General features: G+C 32.4%; 1 protein-coding gene across 2 annotated transcripts in view; it reads left to right on the forward strand.

Moving 5' to 3' along the window:
- Spg7 (SPG7 matrix AAA peptidase subunit, paraplegin) overlaps positions 1–25,794 on the forward strand; it is an 80,818-nt gene that overhangs the window by 4,877 nt on the left and 50,147 nt on the right. For both annotated transcript variants that reach the window (XM_076455055.1, XM_076455063.1), the window contains exons 2-6: positions 1,029–1,131; positions 2,833–2,904; positions 13,964–14,127; positions 14,704–14,784; positions 23,939–24,172. In XM_076455055.1, coding sequence (XP_076311170.1) covers positions 1,029–1,131; positions 2,833–2,904; positions 13,964–14,127; positions 14,704–14,784; positions 23,939–24,172 — 654 coding nt within the window. The remainder of the gene's footprint in view (positions 1–1,028; positions 1,132–2,832; positions 2,905–13,963; positions 14,128–14,703; positions 14,785–23,938; positions 24,173–25,794) is intronic.

Raw genomic sequence — 25,794 nt, forward strand, 5'->3', positions numbered from 1 at the left:
TGTTTAAAATTTAATAGAGTATAAAAATCTATATATAATCAACATATTATTTGTTTTATTACATTTTCTTGATAACATATCTTTTTAAGTCTTGCACTTAACCTATAAACATGAGAAAATTATGTGGCTTTGAAACAACGCACTTTGAAATAATTGTTCTACAGTTATAGATAAGGGAAAACAAAAAAAATATAAATGAAATTGGTGAAGGTGGTTCGAAATGAAACACAATTATATTATGTGCTGTATTTCTTATTAATAGATTTAATTGTTATATCAAAACTTGAAGTTGTGTTCTGTTCGAACTTGTCATATTTTGGTTATTATTTTTTAGTTCAGTTTTACTATATATAACACTGTGCAAATAATGTAGCCGAGTTACACTGACAGAAGGAATCCAAAGTATTTTCTGTCAGTAGTTAATCTCTATGGACCCACCTATCATTTGTTGTAAGAGCAGTCATGAAAACAAAGTTTTGTTCATGAGCAGAAGTTTATTCTCTGTGATTGGTAGTCATCATTTGAAAATTAAAGAAAATTACTTCTTATCAGCTACACATAGTGTGTGTGTGTTCCAAAACCAATAGGTTTGATGCATATCTATTCTGAATCTTCTGTTCTGTACCCAATAATATTTACATGTACTATACATTGTATCAATAGAATGTTACTGTTTTTTGAGTCATTCAAGATTTTTTAGTAGTGTCTAAGAGTACCAAGATATTGTTAGAAGACACTTTATATACATAATTATATTACAAACTTTTTTATTCATTATTTACTGTTTTGCTTTTTGTGAAAATTACCATTTTTGTGTCTAGGTTTTCTTTTTATGCCATCTTACTTAAAATCTAAGTGAATATATTATTTATTTCTTTGTCAGTTTTTTGGTGGTTCACAGTCATAACCCCCTTTTGTGATATTTTAGGACTATACTCAATTCTTGTTTGTTTCTGTATGTATGTTATTTGGTAAGTGGCTCATTTTACAATTTATGCATTGAATTTTTCATCATGCATTTTTTTCAGCCAGTCTTCAAACAGTTAAAACGAGAATACCACAGTCTTTGTCGACAGATTCAAAAATCAGGTGCGTCGTTTGAGGATGTTCAGAAGTTTCTCAAAGGAAGTGGTAGGTTTCATGTTTACTTCTACTTGTGTATCATGTTTGAAGACTTGGAGATTTGAAACTGAGTTTTTGTGATTTCTGTATAAGAACATATTCATCCCAGAAACTATTTTGAACAAATACATTAAGAACATAGGATATCTAAGATTGCTACATGTATTTAGTCTTTTAATTTAATACCGTATTTTCAATAACTAAAATTTTTTCTTGTTAAGCTAGTATATTGTAACATCTAAACTATTCGGACATACCATGCTTTCACTTACAACTACCACATTCATTATTCATACAGAAATATAATTACTTATTTGAACAGTGATAACAAAATGCATTGATATAAATGTTGACCCCCTGCTAGTACAGCAGTATGTCTTCAGATTTACAATGCTAAATCAGGGGTTTGATTCCCCTTGGTGGGGTCAGCAGATTCTCGATGTGGCTTTGCTATAAAAAAACGTACAACAATGTTGACTTTTTCATATACATAAGTTTTTACTTTTATCTGTTGATATAAGGCTGTCTATATATATTTAAAAGCAATAGTAAAACTGTAAATTAAAAACAGTAGTAAAACCATATCCTTACACACCTGATAATAATTTGATGTGTGAATTTATTGATTTATTAATTTTATTACTGAAACTAGACACTCCAATCTGCTTGGATATTTAATTTTCTGTTTTGTTTTATAAAATATAATGTTTGTTTTACAGTCATGTTTATTATTTATCTCTCTATAAAACAATTTTGAGTACAATAATTTCTTTTATTAAATGTTTTTCATTCATTTCTATTCCTATAAGCTACTATGCTGTAAGACAATTCTATCTTCTTAGCCTTATGATTATTCTGCATATCTTTTTTATTTTAACAACTAATTGAGCTCTTTTTAAAGTTTTTGTTTTACGTGTATTTTTAACAGTCACATTGTGTCTGCTTTCTTTTCCAAAAACTTATTTTTTGTGGATACAGGTCTTTATTAAACAACTATGTGATTTCATTTTGTTATATTTGGTATACTTCTTCCATTTACATTTATAACTGTGTTATAAAGATGAAAACCCAATAGGCTTCATGTTCAGAATAAGATAAGTATAAACTCACTTTAAGACTAAATTATATCTCTAGTAAATAATAGTGTTACTGTTAAGTAGGGTTGAAGGCCTTAGGTTGTATGAATGTATGAAACTTGTGATGTCTACTTGCTTCAATGAAAATAAAATATAACAGCTAACATGTACTACAGCTGCAGTGATAATTTAATCTACTCAAAGTGTACAGTATATTTTGGTTTTCTTGGGTTCCAGATGAGTGCCATTTATGGGCTCTTCTCAATTCAGTGTGTTAGAGACAAATATTTTAAGTATATGGTAAGATTTACTTGACATCACAATTAAATGAAAGTGATATCTTGTGAATGTGAGACATTTTAACAAAATTAGCATAGAACAATATTGATCACAATTTGTTGTAATGACAAGGTGAATGTTTTTTTTCTATATTTTGTATGTACAAATGCTTACCTTATAAATAAATTACTAAAAATACTTGCTAGTTATTTCAACCTTAGCTAAATAAAGTAGCAATTTGAAATTAAAGCTATGTTTATGCTAACGTGTCAATGTAAACTTGAACTTCGAGATATGATGGTGTGTATGTATATATATTTTATGATTGCTGTAAGTTATGTTATTTAAATTACAGAAGCAAGCTCAGGACTTTTCAGTACATCAGCTGCCACTTTCCAGCAGAATGACAAAAATAAAAAAAATGATGGTAGGTAACAAAATGTTCATTATATATTACTGAATTAAATGTTTATTTTGACTGAGCCATACAGTAGCTTGGTACTCAGTGTATTACAAGTATTTCAGTAGTAATCAACTGTCACTTGTTTATGTTCACTACAGTTATGTTTGGTTTTATATTGTATAAGATTAACAAGAGATTTAGTATTTTTGTAACCTTCAAAAATGTATTAGTAACAAACCTGAACTATGAGGTAAAGTCCCCTGACATGCAGTTGCAATATTATATAAATAATCTATTTTATTATATGTGTACATCTGCCTTTCCACATGGTAAGAGTAAAATAATAGGTGAATTTAACATTGAGATCAGTTAGTGGATTGTTTAAAGTTAGTGTACAGTATGAAATTTTTCTTCGTTGTATATACAACTAAATATGACAAAGAAGATGGCTCAGTTATGTCAGGCATGAGTAACGTATGCTACTAAGGATGCTGGAATGCTTGAGACTTTATGTTATTGCTGTATGACCAACATGAATTTTAAATTTTATCTTTTCTCTCATATGTAAGCTAATTTACATTCACATGATATTGGCTCACTAAGGAATTCACTGACAGTCGACTACTCTTGACTACTCTTTTTCTGCCTCTTTTTTGGTCAGTCTTGATTTCATAAAATTTATTTATTTATTTCAGTCAGCTGTGAATTCTGAGGTTAAAGTATACTATGAGCTGGGAGCTGGGGTGCTAGTATTTGCCCTGTCTACTTAAATAGATTAGAATGAATGGTTTCACCAATTGATTACCCTTGCTGCTAATGATATATATATATATATGCTCAATACTATATTTCATGAGGTTCAGCCAGCTTAGAAGATTTAGGTTAATCATACATGTAAAATCTAAGCTAACATTGAAAATCATTTTTTATAATAAAATATATAATAATGAATGTCAATTTGAAAGGAAATAAAAGTAAATACTTTTGATATAGTAACTGTTGTTAGATATACATAACTGTTTAACCTTGATATGAGTGTTATAGTCTAGATAGTTATAAAGCACCAGTGTTAAATTCCTATGCAATATCTACCTTTGCTAGATTAGCTATTCTCATTTAGTGTTGCCCTTTATATGCAAATGTTTTCTTTATGCATGCCACAAGCCTTCCATAATGCAAATCATCATGCATCACCTCCTAACCAGTAGGAGTGTGATGTACTAGCATGATGTATGTTGCTCTCTCTGCACACTTTTACTGAAACTTCACATCTCATTTTGTAGCATTTGAGTTTAGATATATTTTTTATTTCTTTATTGCTGCATGTATGGCTTTGTTTTCCTTCTGAAGTGGTTAATTTTTAACATAATTTGATTTCTTTAACTTGATAATTATATTTGTTTTTGTCAGTTTATTCAAAGTACTTTTTTCTGCACTTAAATATGGTGTAAACCTTGTGTGCCATGAATTCTGAATTTCACATTACAACTTTGGGTGTGCTCGACTCAGTGGCAGATTTATTTCCTTTGTGTGTTGGGAGATTGAATGCTACATGGTCTATCCTTTCTCTCTCTGCCTTCTCCATGGCTCCCACTAACACTTCTGAGTCTTTGCTGGTTGACAAGGAATTGGTCCATCATTTCCTATTGCCAAAATTGCCTGTTTTTAACCATTCCCATCTAGTATCATCTCTTAGGCTTAATTCAGTATTCACAGAATTATGTCTTAGGTTTGTGATGTTTTATCTTTGTCACTTAATTATTAATCATCTAATTCTTACTTTTGGTTTTTCCTCCCTTCCCTGTTATTTGGGTTCATGATGATTATTTTGCTTTGTTCTTACAGGTGGGGTATGTGCATGTGGACATTAGTGGATGGATTTTTATTGATGTTGACATTTCACATGCCCTTCTCCTTCCACGTGTCTTCCTTATCCAGTTCATTCCTCCTACCACAGACCTTGACAACTTAGGAGAGCTATTTCTCCTGTGTCCTTTCCTTTTTTTTCTACATTTCTTTACTCTTCACAGGATCCAGATGGACCACTGTGTTCAGCTACCTTCCAAGATACATGATTCCATCTCTTCTTCTCCCCTGACAATCATTATTCCATTTTGAATTTCACTCTCTCCCTTTACCAGTGGGGTTCAACTTTTGGTCTGAATGATTTTTTTTCAATGCTATACTTCCTCCTGGACTTGTTTCAGCCAACCTTCCTTCTGATCCCACATCTTACTGTTTCTCTTTTATCTTGTCTGACTTTGGTACAACTTTAACCAATATTTTTTTTTTTCTGGGGCCATTATATTAATGTTTATCACATGAATCCCAATCAGTGGAGAATGGTGTCTGATGAGGTATTCTAAATCTACTCTGTAAGCCATGTTGACAAGTACACTCTCATCCATGGTACCACATGCTCACTATCAAAGTTGGTAAGACTGCATGGATAAAGCTGAAAGGGAGTGCTGCTCATTCCTGCCACACCTTGAATGAATAACTCTGAGTGAGCTGATTTTCAAAATAGGGTTTAATGGTCACACATTTGCTGTCTGTAGTGATGATGTTCCTCCCAAATCTCAAACACATACAGTTACAACAAAAAGTGTTCGTACCCCTGCATCAGGAGTAGTTTTTTCCTCATAACTTAAAAAGTATCATGATTATGATAATGAAAGTTTAGTATATTATAAATATTATACTAATACACATATACATACATTTTTATGTAAATTGAACAAAAAATAGACTGTTTATAAACAAATAACCAAAAATAGGAGGAGCGGAAAGTGTTCGTACATTTCAGAACGTCTGTAAAAACTGATATTCCCATAAAAATTTTGTTTAGTTTGGTGAATAAACTACATTATACCATTCCAGAACTAGACACTAGGTTCATAATTATTGGAATTTAGCCAGCAAAAAATTTACTTCCGGCAGTTTAGCGCCATCTCCATCATTATCTGCTTGGTCATCATGGCGAACAGAAAACAACTGTCCAGAGATTTAAAAAAAACGAATTATTGTAAAATATAAGTTTCATGTGTCTCTTTCCGTATTGCTACACAACTTAATGTGCCAAAATCTACTGTTCAAAGCATAATTGCCAAGTTTAAGTTTACAGGATTAACTGCTAACCTCCCTCGTTTCGGACGCCCCACCAAAATTCCAGAGAGAACCAAGAGGAAGGTTCTCAGAAAAGTTAGTAGGAACCCTTGTTTAACATGTAATAACATACAGAAACTGGTAAGGGAAACTGGGGTTGAAGTAAGCACCTCTACAGTTACGCACATGTTATGCTCTTCTGGGTTCAAAGCATGCTGTCCTCGTAGAACTCCATATTTAAAGCCTGTTCATTTACAAGCACGATTGAGGTATGCAAGAAAGCATGTAGATAAACCCTTTACCTATTGGAGGAGTATTCTTTAGTCAGATGAGACTAAAATTGAGCTTTTTGGACATAATGATCTTTGCAATATTTTCCGTAAGAAGGGGTAACAAAATCTTCCAAAGAATACCATCCCTACAGTTAAACACGGAGGTGGCTCGATCATGCTATGGGGTTCCTTCAGTTCTTCTGGTGTAGGCAGCCAGAACTTGCAGCTTGGACGTCGTTGGATTTTCCAGCACGACAATGACCCTAAGCACACATCGAAATATGTGCAATCCTGGTTGAAGAGGAACCATATAAGCGTTCTGGAGTGGCTATCGCAGTCACCCGATCTCAACCCAATTGAAAACGTTTGGCATGAGTTGAAGACCAGGGTTAATCAGCATCATCTGAAAAACTTGCTAGAGTTGGAGGCCTATGGCCTATGAAGGCCTGTAGAGTTGAAGAATGGAAGAAAATACCAGTTGAGTACTGTCAAACGATCATGGAGGGCTATGAGGAGAGATTGCGCCAAGTAATTTACCTGAAAGGCTACACAACTGACCATTAAAGTAGACACATGAACACTTTCTGCCCCTCCTATGTTTGGTTATTTATTTATAAACAGTTTATTTCTCGTTCAATTTACATAAAAATTTACGTAGGTGTGTGTTAGTATAAAATTTATAATACATTTTACTTTCATTATCCTAATCATGATACTTTTTAAGTTATGAGGAAAAAAACTATTCACGGCACAGTGGTACGAACACTTTCTGTCACAACTGTACATACTTCTTGAGTAGAGTATGGGAGTTCTTACCACATTCTAGTTCCAAACTGCTGAGTTAGTGGACCATGAAGGCACCCTCCTGACTAAGATCCACTAGAAACAGATGATAACTATTCAGTTGAGAGTATGGCACTGGTGTTATGCTGGTGTAGATGCAACATGGCTTTCACAGGAGTTGATCTGTTCCCATGCTGGTGGATGAGGTCTCCTGACTACAAAACATTGAATGGATCCATTTCCATACAGGATAACGTGGCTTCCACATGCTATTTACACAACCACTGAAGTAGATCCATCACCTTATTGGATGATGTGGCCTCCTTACACTATTTACACAATCACTAGAGTGAATCCATAACTTTACCAGATGATGTTGTATCCTGTAACTTATACAAAACATGCTGGAGTTAATCTGTCCCAAATGCAGTTCACCCATTTAATTGTGAGCCCTTATTCTACCTTCACATGGATGTTGGTTCCCAAGCTTAGAGGTTTTGGATTTGAGTGAAATAATTAATGTAAATCCTCACACAAGTTGATTCCATTCTCTCAATGCCAGGTGATTATCTGTGGATTGTAGTAGTAGTGGCAATCGTGATCCCTAATTGGATTCAAGGAGGATTTAGATATAGCTGACTTTCCAAGTATGGTCTGACACGCCCTAGCCATTTTACACCTCACAATTTTTGCCCTTGTGTTTTATGAATTATACACATGGATCAGAAGTGATGTGGTTTTCCTCTTCTGATCTTCAGACCTATTTCTCTCATTGTCAATGGTATACTTCGCATGCTTTTGGGGTTATTTCTGTTGTGTCCTCACACCAGTCCCTCAGTGTAGAATTGTGGTTGATCTCTTGAAAAAAAAGTTGGATATTGTATTGGAAGTTATAATTTTCCCATGCTGAAAATGTATTTCTGATAGGCATTTATCTCCTCTTACACTTTCCACCTTCTCTCCACACTTTTCCTGTGCTCACACTTTTTATCACACCACACTTTGAGTGAAGGTTTGGTAGAGGGCTGTAGAGGGAGTTGCATCCATAGTGTGAAGATGTTCTGCTCCTATTGGTAAAAAGGTGGTGCATGATGAGTTCCATGAGAGACATGTTGGAATATTCCAATTCCAAAAGGGGTAAGCAGAAGGGTTGTGGTATGTGTAAAGAGAAGTTTGCATATAGATGGCAGCACTAAATAAGAATAACTAAGTTTATGAAAAATAGGAAGTACCTATCAGAAATACATTTTCAGTATATGAAAATTATACCTTTAGTATTGTAACAAACAAGCTTGTTTATGTTGTTGTTTAGAAATAATTTGTTAGTGCAAGAAGTAAGTTAGAAAAATAAAAGTGAAATTAGACTGTGTGTGAATTTAGCCATAATGGGCAGTTTCTAAATTGAGTTCCACAAATTTTATTCTAATAATGGATCATAGAGGAAAATGATTTGTCTTAGCCATTCCAATGTAATTGAACCAGTCTGTGTGAAGTTTGATAAAAAGTAGACCATTATTTAAAGTTCTGTGTACAATTGTGGTAATCGGTAGTTATAGTGGTGGTTTTCAAATGATAGTCAGAGCTTTGTATTGTCATAACAGAGTATGGGAGAGTAATTTGTGTTGTCAAAAAGTGTTCTAATGTAGTTGAACTTTTCTGTATGGTCTTTGACAAAAGCCAAACAATTACCTAAAACTCTGGATACAACTGTGATAAACAGTAGTGTAATGAATTTTTGTGCATCCAATTGACTTCTTTTCAACATATTAGTTTAAAACAAGTGTATTATTTGCTGTTTGTTTATTGTTGAAATGTATCACCAACAAGCCACAATTACCTATTGTAAAAATTCTCAGCTCTATAAAACTTGACAAGTTTTATGACCAATTTCATTATCAAAACAAACAATAAATGAACATCATAGCTTACATCATCTAGGCATTCCACTTACATACAGTGTAATATGTTATTATTAGATAAATTCATTCAAAAGTACAATAAATAATCTGTTGTTTATTCATCACTGTTTAAATGAAATGTTTAAAAGCTCGTGTAGAATGTACCAATACTAAAGTGTATATTGTGAATGTGCATTTTGATAAAAGTTATTATACTGTACATAAGATGCATTTTATATAATGTCAGACTTTATATCAAGTTTATAAAATCAAAGATTATAAAGTAATTTCCTATTAGAATTAAAAATAATGTATAATGGCAGATTGAACATGTTTAGATCTGAAACAATCAAATGAAAAACCATAAACTGATAAATATGTATATTCTCTTGGGACAAAATGAGCATCTGTGTTCTGTGCTTGTTTACTCTCTGGCTTTATTTATTCAGGTACTATGCAACTTTTAAAGATTGTTCTAGTTAAAAGTCAAATATTTCATAACCTTCAAAACTGTGAGGGTGAAATCAGATGACACTTTTCCTAGTGTCTGCAAGATTTTCAAATTTTTTGATAATTTCATAAATACAGAATACATGTGAAAATTTTGGGTGTACTTTAATTATTTTATTGTCATTATTTCTCAGATATGAACAATGCCTTGAAATTTGAATTCAGGCCATTTTTAAATAATTGTTTTGTAAAATTTCTCAAATATCCATTTGGAGAAGATTGTTCTTCGTATCATAAGGCATTCTTAAACATTTGAAACAAGTTGTGGATGAATAATATAATATTAGTGAAAAACATTTGACATAAAATGATGAAAAGCAAAGAAACACACCTGATTTTTCTTTTATCTTGAATATTTTATCACTTGGGACTCCTGTATATGATGAAACTTCACAGGGAGTATTATGCTTTGGCATTCTACCTTTGCAATCCAAACCTCTAACCTTGTGTTTGACATGTGTGGCAGCCCATGAAAGAGAAGAAATGATGCCGAGTCTGTACAACACACAACATAGACCTTGAATTCTTGAAGATGGGTGGCCCTCTATGATCATTTGACTAATCAATAGTGGCTAGGGTTTACTGACACTACTGGTGGACATTCCTTGCAATTTTATTATACCATCAAATACTGCACCGTTAAATGTTTTGACATTGTAGTACATTCCCTTGCAGCACATGCATTGTGGGTAGAGTCAGTGGGCATTATAATTTAAATGTTTGTAGTAGAATCATAGAGACCTTGCACTGAAAACCCTGCACCAAGTTGACATAATGAAAATAAAGTTGGACCTTGCTTCCCTTTCATTTCTCATTGTTGACACATCCTTGAGTAAAATGTTAAATATCTTTACATAAAGTGGCTTTTGAGGTGCTTGCTATCTTCCCTAAAGCTGTGATAAAAATCTTAAATCTGGGGAGTTATCAGTTGAAAAAGGTTGAATTTTTTTGACACCCTCAAGGATTTTGGTGATCATCATATAGACTGTTCCCACAGTAGTTTGAACTCCTCAATAGAGTTCATACCTAAGCCAGTCTTATTTGTGTGTAGGAGCAAGAAATTGATTCTGAACCTTGGAACTAAGTAGATTTCCATTCTCAATTATTTAAAATTTGTGTGAACTGTAATGATTTTCTTTGCCTCCACTTCCTGCCACTCAGGATATATGAATTTTCTTATTAGGGTATATATCTCAAATCAAGTATGATGTTTTGTCTGTTACTGATTTAGGCATTCAAACATGATTCTCTTACCTGTGCCCTTTACAATGGTGAGATATATGACTGCAGTGCATGTAATGCTGAGCCATACTGTTTTAGCCATAATGGCTCACACCCTTATTATTTTACATCTTTCCTTAAAAGATGGAATGAAAAGCAAGTTCAGATCCTTTTGGTAAAGATATAAAACAACATGATGTACAAGGAAGTAAGTAAATTGTTCTCTTTCTGTCTGTTAGTTGTGTAATCACATATATATATATCTCTTGGGAAAGATGTCGATCAGGCAGACCTAAATGATCTAATAAATCAGTTACCATTTGATGATGCTACTTGAAGTAGAGAATGGTTTTCATATAAGACCCAATACATGAGAACTTTCAGATAATTTACTATTCTTCAGAAGAATAAAGGTGTAGTGATTAGTATGCATTATTGAAATTGTTTTTACTACCATACAGAAGACCTTTACAAGTTAGTTGTGTAATCACATATGTATCTCTCTCTTGGGAAAGATGTCGATCAGGCAGACCTAAATGATCTAATAAATCAGTTACCATTTCCATTTTTGATTCTTGGTGACTATAAATGACAGACATAATGCACTTTGATGATTGTTGGTATTAATGGGTGAGGAAGATCTGTTGAGTAACTGCTATTTTTCATTTCAAACACTGGAGCTGTAATTTATTTCCATGTCACGAGTCAGGCTTATTCTGCAATCAAGCTTTCCATAGGTTCATCTTGCCTTCTTTCTTCATTATTTTGGAAAATAAACAGTGATCTATGTGGTAGTGTTCATTTTCCATTAATTTTAATCAAGAATTAATACTGTTCAACTCACTCATCACATTGCAAGTTAGAGAAGGTTGATTGGCTTTCTTTGCTTCTTTATTGCAACTCTGTTTTGCTTTTGTTGCATGACAGTATTGATGATGCTACTTGAAGTAGAGAATGATTTTCATATAAGACCCAATACATGAGAACTTTCAGATAATTTACTATTCTTCTTCAGAAGAATAAAGGTGTAGTGATTAGTATGCATTATTGAAATTGTTTTTACTACCATACAGAAGACCTTTACAAGTTTGTTTTTTCCACATCTGCAGTGGACACTAAGTGACAGAAGGTTTGACAGGCCCAACATTGAGTTTGAATATTCTTTTCTTTTTGTACATGTACTCTTTTTGCTCTAATCTTGTAATCTTTCAAAAGACAAGAACCCAGATCTGATGTATCTGGAAGTTTTGGATTGAATTCCCTTCCAGCAGTTCTACCAATTTTAAGACCTTTAGAGACAATAAGTAAGATAAACAGAAAGTGTGCATAATATCCATTTTCTTTCTTGCATTTCATTGTGCACATTGCTACTGCTCCGTAAAAGTGTGAAAACATTGCTAAAGAGACTTTATGTTGGCAGTTTGGTTCCTCCAGCCACTCACTGCCTTCCTAGTATTGAGGCTTGAGCCAAAATCACCTCTCTGCATTTTTTGTGCTGATAAGGAAGATTGTGACATGTCATTTACAGTGGTGGAACTATGTTTAAAGCTATGCTGACTTGGTTGCAAATTGGTCAGACCAGATGATGTTCAGTAAGAAATGCTGTACCATTCCTCATATTCCTTTTTGCTTTTTTTCATTTTAACCACATATATCAGAAAGAGATATTTCTAATATATCATATTGAGCTATTGGGTTTTCATTTTCCAAGCTTAAGAAGAATCTCACAAATCCATTGAAATTATTGAGTCACTGGCTTGACTCGCATCTTTTGCAAAGTGTTGGAGAGGATAATTTTTTCCCTTCAGTGATGTCGAGAAAACCCACTTGTAGAGAAATATATATGCAAAAATGGCTCGTTTGGGTTGAGAAAATATTTTACATAGAAGAGCTCTTCTATGTTAGTTTTTTTCCTTGTTTGGTTCCAAATATCAAATAGCCTCCTTTATTGTGCTTAGTGTGGAATGTACTAATAATGGTCTACCATAGATGACTTGATATGGCTAGAAACATCTCTTAGGTTTAGTGTAAATAATTATTGTGCAAGCTATGTGACCATTTTCATCAGCAGCTTTTTGCAGTGCATTCTTCTATGGATTTGTATCTCATGGTCCTTCACACAAGAGCTGGGCATTCTACAATAATGTATTTTTAGTTTCATGTTGTTTTTTTTGAAGATTAATGCAGTTAAAGGACTTTATTTTTTGCTAATTTTTTTCTATATTGATGACCAACTTTGATATTTACTTTCAGCTGTCAAATTCATTGAAAGGCAATTTCAGATTGCTCTCAAGTGAATTGCTGGAAATTAATTTGAGTTTTCTACTATTAAAGTAATTTATACACATGTATGTAACCAGTGGGATTTTTATCTTAACTCATTCTAGTTAGTGTTCCTGTCATTGTCTTGGCAGAAACAGTTTATGGGATTAATTGTTATAGCAATCTGACTTGTATTTAATACATCAAGAAGATGAATATAAATTTATTAAAACATTGAATAACCTTTGATTCTATCTTCAACACCTTGAGAGCTGAAAGTTTTGTTTTATGGATTTATTAAGGTTTAGTGTGATTGAAACTTTGTTCATATATATCTTCTAATTTTGTTTTAATAGTAAGCTTCAGCCAGTCAGTGAAGTAAGCTTGACTAAATATAAGGACAGAAGTTCTGATAACAGAATAAATAATTGGATGGTCTGTGATAAATTGTTAGTTTAATTACATATTTGAAATTGAAATTTACAGAGATACTTTATGAAATGTTTACTGTTTTTCTTTAATGTAGCTGATTTAAAACATAAAATCCTTTTTCAATGAAATAAGGCTTAAAACATGATTTTGTTAATGACTTGTAGATAATTTTTCCTTATAGAGGTTTACAACATTTGTTAAATGTGAGGTTTGGAACACATAACATTATTTTATGGCATAAGAGTTGTTGTTTTCTTTTTTATAATATACTACCTGTGAATGCATGTGTTGACAATTCTGCTATATATTAATATTGTAATCTTGGTGAAAAGTTTGAAAGTAGAAATATTTTTGCTTGAAAAATTGTAATCTCAAGATCAGTTTTGAAGTAAAAGACTGGTTAGTTGTCAACATTTACTTCAAATTATAAATTTTAATAAAAGAGGGTCATAATAAGACTAAGATGGAAGATTATAGTAAACTGTAACTAGTTACTATCCATTATTATTTTTTGCATGATCATAACTTTCTAAGAGGACCATGGTTGTTTGCTCAGTATTTTCGTTTGATATGTTATTGAATCTTGTCCCTGTTTTATAGATGAATCCAAGGTGTCTCTCTTAGCTAAGGTGGCTATTTGGATGATGATGGCTTACATTGTCATCACTTTAATGTCCTTACTGTTTCCAAGTAGCAATCAGCCAGATGTGCTGCGTTATGTTTCATGGAATGAATTTGTTCATCACATGTTAGCAAAAGGAGAGGTGGGACATACATTGTTTCTTCATACGTCTGTGGGTGAATGTGAATACTTAAAAATAGCTAATGAGTTAGCACTGTGTAATTCTCTTATAATCTCATTGTGTTTGTACAGTGAATTATAACTATTGTTATTAAGAACAGTGTATTAAATCACCAGCTATTTGCATTACAAAGTTAAATATTTATTTCTAATCTATGTTGGCAGCTTGATGTAACCAGAATTAGTATTAATAATATTTAATGTTTTGTGAGAAAACATGATTTATAAATAGTAGCTAAGATTTTTATAGGTCCATATTTTTAAATGTTTTTTATATTGTACAGTTTTATATATAAGTATGTGGAATGCACTGTCTTGTAAAATCTGTTATATAAGTATGGAATCAAACTTAAGTGCTTGTGAAAATTTGTTTTTAAAAATATTCACACATGCCTTATACATCATTTTATACAACAAAGTTTGACAGATAACTGATCAAAGATAAGAAATTTGTTTTATTTTCTATTTAAAAAAAAAAATAACCTTTAGAGAAATTCTATAGTACTTTGTAATACCAATTATAAACTTTCTCCTGTAGGTAGAAGAAGTGGTTGTTAGACCTGAACTTGATTTGGTCACAATCTACCTTCATGATAATGCTGTAATCAAAGGAAAGAGGGTATGTTTCTTTTGACCATTTTCATTTATGTAGACAAAAGATGTGGTTTATAGGGGAGATGTATGTTCATAATACAGTTATTATTATTGCATTACCTGTAAACAGTAACATATTTGAATGATTACCATCATGTCTGCAATGTCTTTCCCTTTACTGAAGAATGATACTTGTATTAATATCAAAGTTAAATCTTTTCTTGTAACTATACAAGCTATGAAAAAATATACAGTGGAGCCCCTCGCTAACGACCCCCTTACTAACGACTTCCCCTGTCATACGATCGGAAAATTTTTGACGGTACCCTGTTTGCATTAAATTGACCCCTCGTGGACGACTTCCCCTCAAACGCGACTAACGACCTACCAAATTGAACAATTTTGATTATTTTACCTCTCACTAACGACTAAGTGACATTATTATGTGGCATATTCTGTGAAGTTACATAGCGGTCTGCCTTCTCATTTATGGCATATTACAAATGAGTTTAATTATTCCGTAGTTAAACAGTATTACATAATCTACTTCAACAATAAATCTATTTCCAGTGCATCGAATCGAAAAGAAGATTAATTTTCATTGGTAAATTAATCTTATTCTCAATGCACTCAGTGCGCTTATTCTATAGTACATAATGAATTAGGAACACTAAATCGGATTATTTAACAGACAGGATTAGTGCGCATAATATGAAGATTCCTCATAACACAGACTCATTTATCACCAGAATGTCGAAGAGAAAGTTGCTTAACTTAGAAGAGAGCGTTTCCGTCATTAAACAACACGACAAAAGGAAAACTGCAATAAAAATCGCCACGGATCTTGGAGTTGGTAAAACCCAAATTCAGACAATCATTAAAGAGAAAGAAAAAATTTTGAAAAAGTGGGAAACAGGCAAAAATCCAGAAAAAAAGCAGAACAAGAGAAGATGTCTATACTACGAGTTGGATGAGAAGGTGTGGCAGTGGTTTGTGAATACAAGATCCAGGAATCTACCAATTACCGGGAAACTAATTCAAGAAAAAGCATTAATATTGGCATCTCAGCTTGGCAATGAAGGCTTTTCTGCTAGCAATGGATGGTTAGATAGATTCGTAAAAAGGCATAATATCAAAGCAGCTATTCTCTGTGGCAAAAGTGCTGAAGTTTCTCAAGAAGCAGTTGAAGATTGGACTAATCGTCTCCCATCCATCTGTGAAGGCTATTCCCCTAATGACATATTTAACGCTGATGAGACTGGGATACAATACATATCACTTCCAACGAAATCAATGGTCAAGAAGGGAGAAACGACATCCAGTGTAAAAGTTTCGAAAGAAAGAGTTACAGTAATGCTTTGCTGTAGCATGTCGGGAGAGAAAGTTCGGTCACTTGTTATTGGTCATAGTGCTAAGCCGCGTTGCTTTCGTAATTCTGATATGAATTCATTGGGTGTAGATTATTATCACAACCGAAAAGCCTGGATAACAATTCCCATATTTACCGAATGGGCAAAAAAATTTAACAACAAAATGAAACTTCAGAAACGCGATGTTCTGCTTTTTATCGACAACTGCACTGCCCATGTTGCAATCCCTCTATCTAATGTAAAAATCGTTTTACTTCCTTCTAATGCAACTTCTAAGCTACAGCCTTGTGACGCTGGAGTTATACAGACCGTCAAACTGCTGTATCGCAAAACATTCTTGAGACAACTTTTGTTTCACATGGATAACGACCAGACGGCTACAGGTCCCGAGTTGTGCAAAAAAATCACTCTTCTGAACGCAATTGTGTGGTTACGCATCGCTTGGATTCGAGTTAAGACTTCCACAATTCAAAAGTGTTTCTTGAAATGCGGCTTTAACTTCTGTTTAGGCGAAGGGTCAAACGAAAGTGAAGACAATGTTTCAGAAAACCAATCTGACCTTGACTTCAGGCCTGTCTTAAATGGTGTAACTCTTGGCGAATATGTCAACTTCGACAACGAAACTCCAGTTTGTGATGATTCAGTTTCTGACAATATTGTCCTGAAGAAATCGAGAGTGATGATGGTGAAGAATGTGACGACACAACTGTAGAGTCTTTCGAGCCAATTGACTGTGCCACTGCAATGTCATATGCAGAAAAACTTTTACAGTTTGGTCTCAAACACGGCAAAATGGACATTGTAGATTGCATGGTAGCAGTGAGCAAAGACATTGAAACTGTACAATTTTCGAAGAAAAAACAAACAAAAATTAGTGATTTCTTTAAGAAAATGTAGTTTCTTATCGTATTTTAAGTCTATTTGATCATTTTTGTGCATGTGTAGCATTTCTTCTACAGTAATTTCTTTATAAAAATGTATTTTATCATCGCATTTTAAGTCTGCATGAGCATTAGTGATTTAAGAAAATGTCTTTTATGATCGTATTTTAAGTCTGCACGAACATTAGTGATTTCTTTAGTTTACGATCGTATATCCAGTCAGTATTTGAACACTTTGCCTATTATAAAAACGTACGTAATTTAAATCTTGGTAACGAATTGGGTATCCACCCCTCATTAACGACCTTTTTGTCGAGGCATTTTTGAAGTCGTTTGTGAGGGGCTCCACTGTATTTTTAATACTAATTTCTTTGAAGATGCACATTAAATTACATGTGTCTGCATATTAATAATGCAGCCAAGTACAAAGGTGGGACACTAACAGAATGTAGTCAATATTAAGTAGCTTTCTGAATGTTCTGGAGATAACCAACTGATAAATCCCTGCTGCTGAATCTGACATACCACCATTATATATGTTACAATTGCAGTACAACAATGAAGAAAAAATAGCATAATTTTAAATAAATGATATTTATATGTTAAAAAATAATGAAGTTAATAGATAATGAAAAGTATTTTTGTTAAGTAATATATATATACAGATGTTTCCTGCACATTTTATTAAGTTTATTCAGTGCACACTTTTAGCTGCAGTAATTTTTTATTTCACATTATTATGAGTCTAAAAAGTATTTATGTATAATTACTGATATATAACCTTATTGATACAACACATTCAGTGAATACTGATTTTGGATATTTCGACACTTTAGCCATATAATAGAAAGCTAACTTTTTCACACAATTCATGTTCTTGAAAAGCTTAATAACTGCACAATCTTCAACATTTCAAGACTTAGAAATTTTATTGCATTTACAGATAATTGTTTTTTGTATAAACTAAGTGATGAGTAAATTGGAATGGATGGCAACCGCCTGTTATGAAAACACGAGTGTAGAGGAAAAACTCTGCCTAAACAATATATCAAAGAACTAATTAACTCCTTCCATGTGGGCATTATTTTCTACATATCAGAAGGTTTTACTGAGTTATGTTCAAAATTTAATTGAAGTACTTTATTATTATGGCATGTGAATAAACTTTACATAAAAGCATAGCTAATTATTGATATTGTAATATGTAAATTTTAATTTTGTAAGGCAGTATTCAAAACAAACTCCTGAATTTCCCCGAGTATGAGACTTATGATGTGTGCTCTTTAGGCATCTCAGTGATGTCGAGAAAAACCCACTTGTAGAGAAATATACATGTAAAAACGGCTTGTTTGGGTTAAGAAAATTTTTTATGTAGAGGAGTGAACAACGTTTCGACCTTCTTCAGTTATCGTCAGGTTCATAAAGAAAGAGAGAGGTAACTGACCGGAAGCTGACCACATGTTTGAAAGGGGTTGTGTAACTGAGTGTCAGAATGTAGAGGGCAGGCTTAGATGTTTGAATATATTTATTAATATAGATATAAAGGTGTTCCTTTGTATTGGTTTATCTTGGGCTTGAGTTGTTGTACAAGTAAGGCTTCTTTAATTTTGCGTTTATGTTTGTTTCTTTATTTAGTATTTGAGTGTTTTCTATGGTTATGTTGTGTTTGTTTGACTTGCAGTGTTTGAAAATGTGTGAAGGTGACTTTTTATGTTCTTTAAATAATATTGTCATTGCTCAGACAAAGAATAATTTTATAGTCTTCAATCTTATTTGTTTACAGAGCCTTAAGCTAGAAAATCTGATTTCTCTTGCTACATTCACTTGTCATATCCTCTCTTTCACATATTGCCAGTAGCTGTCTCTAATATAAACAATAGAAACCCAAGGATGTAATCTGTCAAACGATATGTTACATTGTTTTCTCTAAAGAGAAATTTCTGTTTTACTATCTTAGTTCAAACTTTCTTCCTATGAGAAATATATTGATGAGTTTTGCTGAAATTTTGAATGGATCTTGTCATGTAGTTAGGAAACTATAAAAATTGTCCTGGTTGTAGGATATTATCTGCTTTTTAACTATTAATATTTTGATTTTTAGTGCATTATTCAATTAAATAAAAAATTTAGTTAAATTGTAACATTAGTGTAAAAAAGTAGGATTAAGTTTTATCAACAGGTAACAGAAAAAATGAAGACCCTATGTACTATATTCTTGTTTTTTGTGTGTGTGTATGTTTTTCATTATTGTTATTATTATTGTAAAAGTAACTAAAATGTAAATATTAGAAAAATTTTAGTTTAGATAAGTTTAAATTAGGTAGGATAAAAACATTTCTTCACAAAGTATGCTTGTGAGTAGCCTGTGTGTTAGTGTAATTTGATATGGTAACATGAGCTCATATATTTGTTAAGTGATTTTACAAGTTATAATGACATGAACAGTAGTTAGACAAAATTAAGAAGACAATAAAACAATATAATTTAGTGATAAATGGATGCACACAGTTATGACTGGAAAGCAATTTAAGGAAAACAAATGTACATTCATATTACAATTTGAAGCCATCCTAGCAAGAAAAACAGATAATTTAGATTTATTCCAATTTTTGTTGTTTCAATTTTTTTGGTGATTTTGAGGTCAATCAAATTAACTAGAGAAAAAAAATAACAGATAAAATATAAAGTTTTAGTGGAAGATAAACATCTGAAATTTATTTAGGAGATTTTAGAGATTATACATATGAAATTTGGAATTTTTCAGATGAAGAAAAGTATTTTAAATCTAAACATGAAAATAATTTTGCACTTAGAGAAGTCAGCACTTTGACTTCATATATTTATGGAGATGTTTTTAGTGGAAATACATCATTAAAAATTCTAATTTTGTATCTACAAGGAGGTAATGCTTACTAAAAGTTTGCACAACTTCAGAAAAATACATAAAATATATTAGAAGTCATAGTATGGAAACTATAAAGATCAGTTTAATGTCACAGATATGGCTGAGCATGTAGCAAAATTGTTAAAATATTGTAGTTGAAAAAGAAAGATATTAATGCATATGAAATTTCTTGTTATGACCAAGAAAATGCTCGTAAGTTTAACAAAACATTTTCTACTTCAGAAAATGCCCAAACATGCTTAGCACAATGTATATACTGTCACATAAATCTCTCATTTGATTATGTGAAACAAATGAAAAACATTTGTAATGATGAGAAACCCACTTAGAGTAAAAATGTATTCTCAAGGTAGCTGGTATGGGTATTAAAATTTTAATTAAAATAAATTACAGAACAGTGTTTTGCTTTTCTTATGTCACTTTCATGTTAATCTGCTGTCTTGAGAACACAAAATGAAAGATATATTTATTATTATGCATATGTACAAGGAATTAACCCATAAGCCACTAAGAAATATGCATCAAGGAGAAAGAAACCTACTTGCTAACTTCTGGTTGTATACACTGTTCATCTCGAATGTTTGGTTTTCATTTGTAAACTTGTTTGTTCTTTAAAACAATAGGCAAATCTTATTATGTGTCATATCTCTAGGAATTATTATAAAACATAGAGATAAGATTTTAGATAAGATTGTGTGAAATGACAGTGCAATGATAAGCTAATTTTGGATAAAACTGTCACATTCGTATAATTTCTGAAAAAATTTAAATGTTTGAAACTTTTGTACCATGTAATATATTATGTGAGTTACAGTTTATAACTTTGATACTTTAAAAGAGAAAAAATAAAAATTTAAAACATTTTAAAGGCTTTGTTAAAGTTTCATATAGTTTGGTATTTATATATAGTGAACTAAGTGATACTTTTTGGTAATTTATAAAAAATCAGTTTATTCAAGGCATTTTCCAGAATTGAATTGATAAATTTGTAAAATCTCTAAGCTATAGCATAAATTATACCTTCTATCCACTCTTGGTGCAGATGTATTTGCAGTTCAAAGTACTAGATGATAAAACATGGCAACTGCTTGATTTTATTGTTGAAATCTATAAATTATGTTTCAAAACATGTACTTTTACATTTAAAGACAAGGAACCTGTTAGTCCATCTTGATAATCCTGTTCACTACACTAGAATCTAAATTACAAATAAAACACTAAGTAAGCCATTATTTTATTTTTTGTCTACAAAAGACTTAATTCTTATGAAAACTTGAAAAGTTTCATGAAGACACAAAGAACATATTAAGAGGTATATTACTTAAACAGTCAAGCTCAATTTAGAACCACAAACTTGGCTGATTGAACTGAGCCCATTGCAAGAGAGTTACGTACTGCTTATTATAAATGCTCATCACATGAGGGTTTGCAACAGAGTTGATAAAATACAGGATGTGTGCCTCCTTGCAACTAATAAATAATTCACATTGGTTGTGATACACATATCTCTAAGATTGGTTGTGATACACATATCTCTAAGATTGGTTGTGATACACATATCTCTAAGATTGGTTGTGATATACATATCTCCAAGATTGGTTGTGATATACATATCTCCAAGGGCCTCACTAGACACAGGCCTACTTTGCAACATACTGTCCAAAAACAAAACAGTTATCTTACTAAGGGATTTCAGTTCAAAACACACAACCTTCATGTGCAGACAAACAAGAATGAGATCACACTAAATATATTTGTTGAAGATAACACAGTGGTGATAAATGAACACACACACCCACAGATGAGTCACAAGACATTCTAGTCTTAGTCATCACTAGCTCAAATCTCTAACTTCTGCATACTAGAGAGCATAGGAGGGAATCATGACCCAGCGCATGTCTCACTGTTTTACCCCTCTAGCACATCATGTGAACCACCTCCCGTGGTTTATGACTTTTCCAAGATGAATTGGGGCATGTTCCTAACATATCTCAACTCATTCCCACTTGTAACAGACTTTAACACTTTTAAAGAACACACAATAAATAATTTAATGCTGTCAGTTATTTTCTCAATAGAAAATGCAATCTCAGCTACAACCTCACACAAACAAATATTGCCTAACCTTAAATCGTGGCAGCTTACTCTAGAAATGTATGAACATGTCAGAGAATGCAGACACCTGAGATGCCATTTTATCAACACACAAGCATACCATACATAAACACTCATTCACAGAGAAAACAATAAAATCAAACCATTAATAAAGCAGCAGCGAGATGCCAACTGGGAAATTTTCTGCCACTCAATAGATGTAAATAAATAAGATCCAGCCACTTTCTGGAGGAAATTTAAGTCTATATGCAACCCTCTATCTACAAGAAATAACTTGCAAATCAAATATGATGACATCACAGCCTCTACTGATGTGAGTAAAGCTGAACTATTTGCCCAGAATTTTACATCAACCTTTCAAACCCCAAACCTTGCTTCATTTGATCAATACCACTATAATATAGTTAACAGTTTCATATCAAATAACAATAATATTTTCAAACCATAATTTCAAGAATCACTGAATGACATCACAGACCATAACTACAGTAAAATCACACAACTGATTTCTGTTGCTGAAGTCAGGTTGCACATCAAGAAACTAAAGAACACTGCCCTGGTGGAAGAAACAATCACGAATTTTGTTATAAAAAACCTCCTTGATGAATACATAGAATATTTTACAATATTGTATAATCTATCTCTTAAAACAGGCTACTTCACAACATACTGGAAAAGTGCAGTGATCATAGTCTGTCCCAAAACATCCACAGACAAACAAAATCCAGCAAATTACAGACCAATAAGCCTTCTAGGTGGTATTTATAAAGGATGCTCACCAGACACCATCACAACCATTTATAAAGCATATATCAAGCCATTTATTTCTATAAATGGATGTATGGTTGTGTGCACCATGTCCAATTACCTCAGGAAACAATTAGAAAATATATAATACCAGTTAATCTGCATAGCATACCAGCTACTGAGATATATCCCCTCAAGCTATATAGACTCCCTAAACATTCTACTTAAAGTTAGTGAAATAATCCAAAACTTAGCTAAAAAAATACTACCATACAACCAGAATAAGAAACACACTAACGAAACAATTCCCAACAATGATTGAAACACCTGACACATGGCACACCACCAGTCTTTCTATTACATATGTAATGCTGAGTATCATAACCATTCATGTTCTTTTTCTTTTTTCAGGCAAAAGAACTATAACCACTATCTCCACTTCAAGCACTCCCTGGAATAATCAGAGCCCAGGGAGTAAAAGTGGGTTTTCTCAGGGTTCTCCCATTTCCCTCACATGAAAATCTTGACATTGAATCTAAGGATCCCTTGCCACTCTGAAGAACCTTAAGTCCCATATTGGTTGTTGATCTTTGTGACACTTACTGATCAGTGCTTGTCGTCGGTTTTTCCGTTACTGCTTGCTTGCTGCAAATTTAGTGTAACTTAACCAAATCATATATTGAGAATGTAGTTCATAGGTTTCATTTTTTTATTTTAGATTTTTTTTCTTTCCCAGTTTTAGATTTTCTCACAAGTTCTAAATATTCAGATTGCCAAAAGATCACCACAAAGGGTGGGATCAGGAGAAAGAAAATTTCTGATTTATATTTGATCCTGAGCTTTGACTCAAGGATAGATAACTCCTTTCACTTTCTCTTTCTCTCTTACAAAGGCAGAATGCCATATATGATGTGGTTGACTTGGAGTTGTTGTTAGAAGGCTGCAAATGATTTTGTGCTTCACTGAATATGGTTGAGCATATGCACGTATACTGTTCAGTCTGACAAGATAATTCATTTTATCTCTGCCTAGCCTTAGTTTTGTTATAAAGGTATTTATCTTTGCTACATTAAGCTTTAAATATTCTTATATTTAAGAACAAATCTATTACAAAAATGCAGTTTTCTATATTTCTTTAAACTTGCTGTGTTTCTGTTTTAGGTTGAGCACAAGACATATCATATGAATATCGTAGATGTAGAGAAGTTTGAAGAAAAACTTCGTCTTGCAGAAGAAAGCCTTGGCATTCGACCAGACCAAGGAGTCCCTGTGGTATATGAACGTAATCAGGAGAGTACATGGCTGTTGCTTGTATCTCTTGTAGCTGTTGCATTAATGATTCTTTTGATGTTTCGAACGGGACAAATTAAAACTCCTCAGGGTATGGATTTTCTTGTAAGTGTCAATGCTGCTTAATTTTATCTTATTTCTGTTAATAAGCAGTGATGTATTGTTAAAAATATGGTCAAACATAAAATAACAACAAGCAGTGTAATACCAATTCATATGGCTATTTTGTATAATGTTTCTATTCAAAGTAGTCTGTATAATGCTAGATGGAATAAACCACTGTACATTAAAGAAATAAAACATACTGATGAATTTTCATGGCTCTTGTTACATAGTGTAAATGTTTTCCTTATAGCAAAGCCACATTGGGCTATCTGTTGAGTCCACCAAGGGGAATCGAATTCTTGATTTTAGTGTTCTAAATCCATAGAATTACTGCTGTACCACCAGAGGACCTTGTCACATGGTTAGAAAGCTATAAAAAGGATGATTGTGTTGTTATTCTGTGTTCTTTTGTGCATTATTTGTTCAAATAAATTATTTAGTGCAGTAGTATAATTAGTATAAAAAAGTAGAGTTAAGTGTTACTGACAGTCAACAGTGTTTGAAGCAGAGTTAGGTAAGTACTTTTTTTCTAGTTCTTTATGTGTATTCTTTATTTATTAGTATAAAGTTAACTGAGATGTAAAAATAAGAAACTTTTTAGGTTATATTAGACGTAAGAAAGAAAAAAAAATATTTTTTTCCAAAGGTATATGGTTGCAACCAGTCTATATAGTATGTAATACAATAGGCTGGATAAGGTAACATGGGATGCACTTTCACCAAGTGACTTACAACTTATATGGTATAACTCTTAAACTAGTTTAAAGGGCAGTAAAATTTAAGGATAGATAGATGTATACTGTGTTGAGTTTATAGCTTTGTTGGATAAAAACAAATGTAGTTTCACATTACAATTTGAAGTCATTTTGGAAATTAAAAAAAGGGTAATTTAGAGTGAAAAAATTCTTTTTTGGTGGTTACAAGGTTGGTGAATTTGACCAACCTCATATAGAGTTAGGATAGAGAAGATAACAGATAAAATATAAAGTTTTACTGGAAGAAAAACATGTTAAATTAATTAAGGAGGTTTTAGAGATTATGCAAATTAAATATGAGATTTTACAGATAAAAGTCATTTTAATCTTGTCATGAAAATCACTGCTCTTGAAGCAGTAAACATTTTGATTTTATATATTTACGGAGAAATTTTTTTTAGTGCAAAAACTTCATTAAAATTCTGACTAAACTCTCTGATTACTGAAGGCTTACAAACTTTTGTGAAGGTACATAAAACATATTACAAGTTATAGTATGGAAACTATAAAGGCCAATTTGGGATCCAGAACTGAGCTAGTTTGACCTACCTTGTTGCAACCGAGGTAATGCAGGCATTGTCATTTGTTGAACTGAAGTCAGGCTCAAGTGTATCAACATATAATGGAAAAAAGAATCATAATAAAAATGAGGGTTGACTTTCTGCTGAAAACAGATTCAATTGTATCAACATATGACAGGGAAAATTATCTTAAGATGTAGTCCTAATAATAAATGGCACTGGTGTTACTATTTTTCAGGAAGCAGAGACAAGTGGATCCACTAGTGTTTATTTCTGTATGAAAATAAGAATGAATTTAGTCCATAGAATATGTGATTTGTAAATGTGAAATGTTCCGACTTTGCAA

This window comes from Tachypleus tridentatus, chromosome 1 (genome assembly GCF_004210375.1).
Source record: "Tachypleus tridentatus isolate NWPU-2018 chromosome 1, ASM421037v1, whole genome shotgun sequence".
Taxonomy (NCBI): Eukaryota; Metazoa; Arthropoda; class Merostomata; order Xiphosura; family Limulidae; genus Tachypleus; species Tachypleus tridentatus.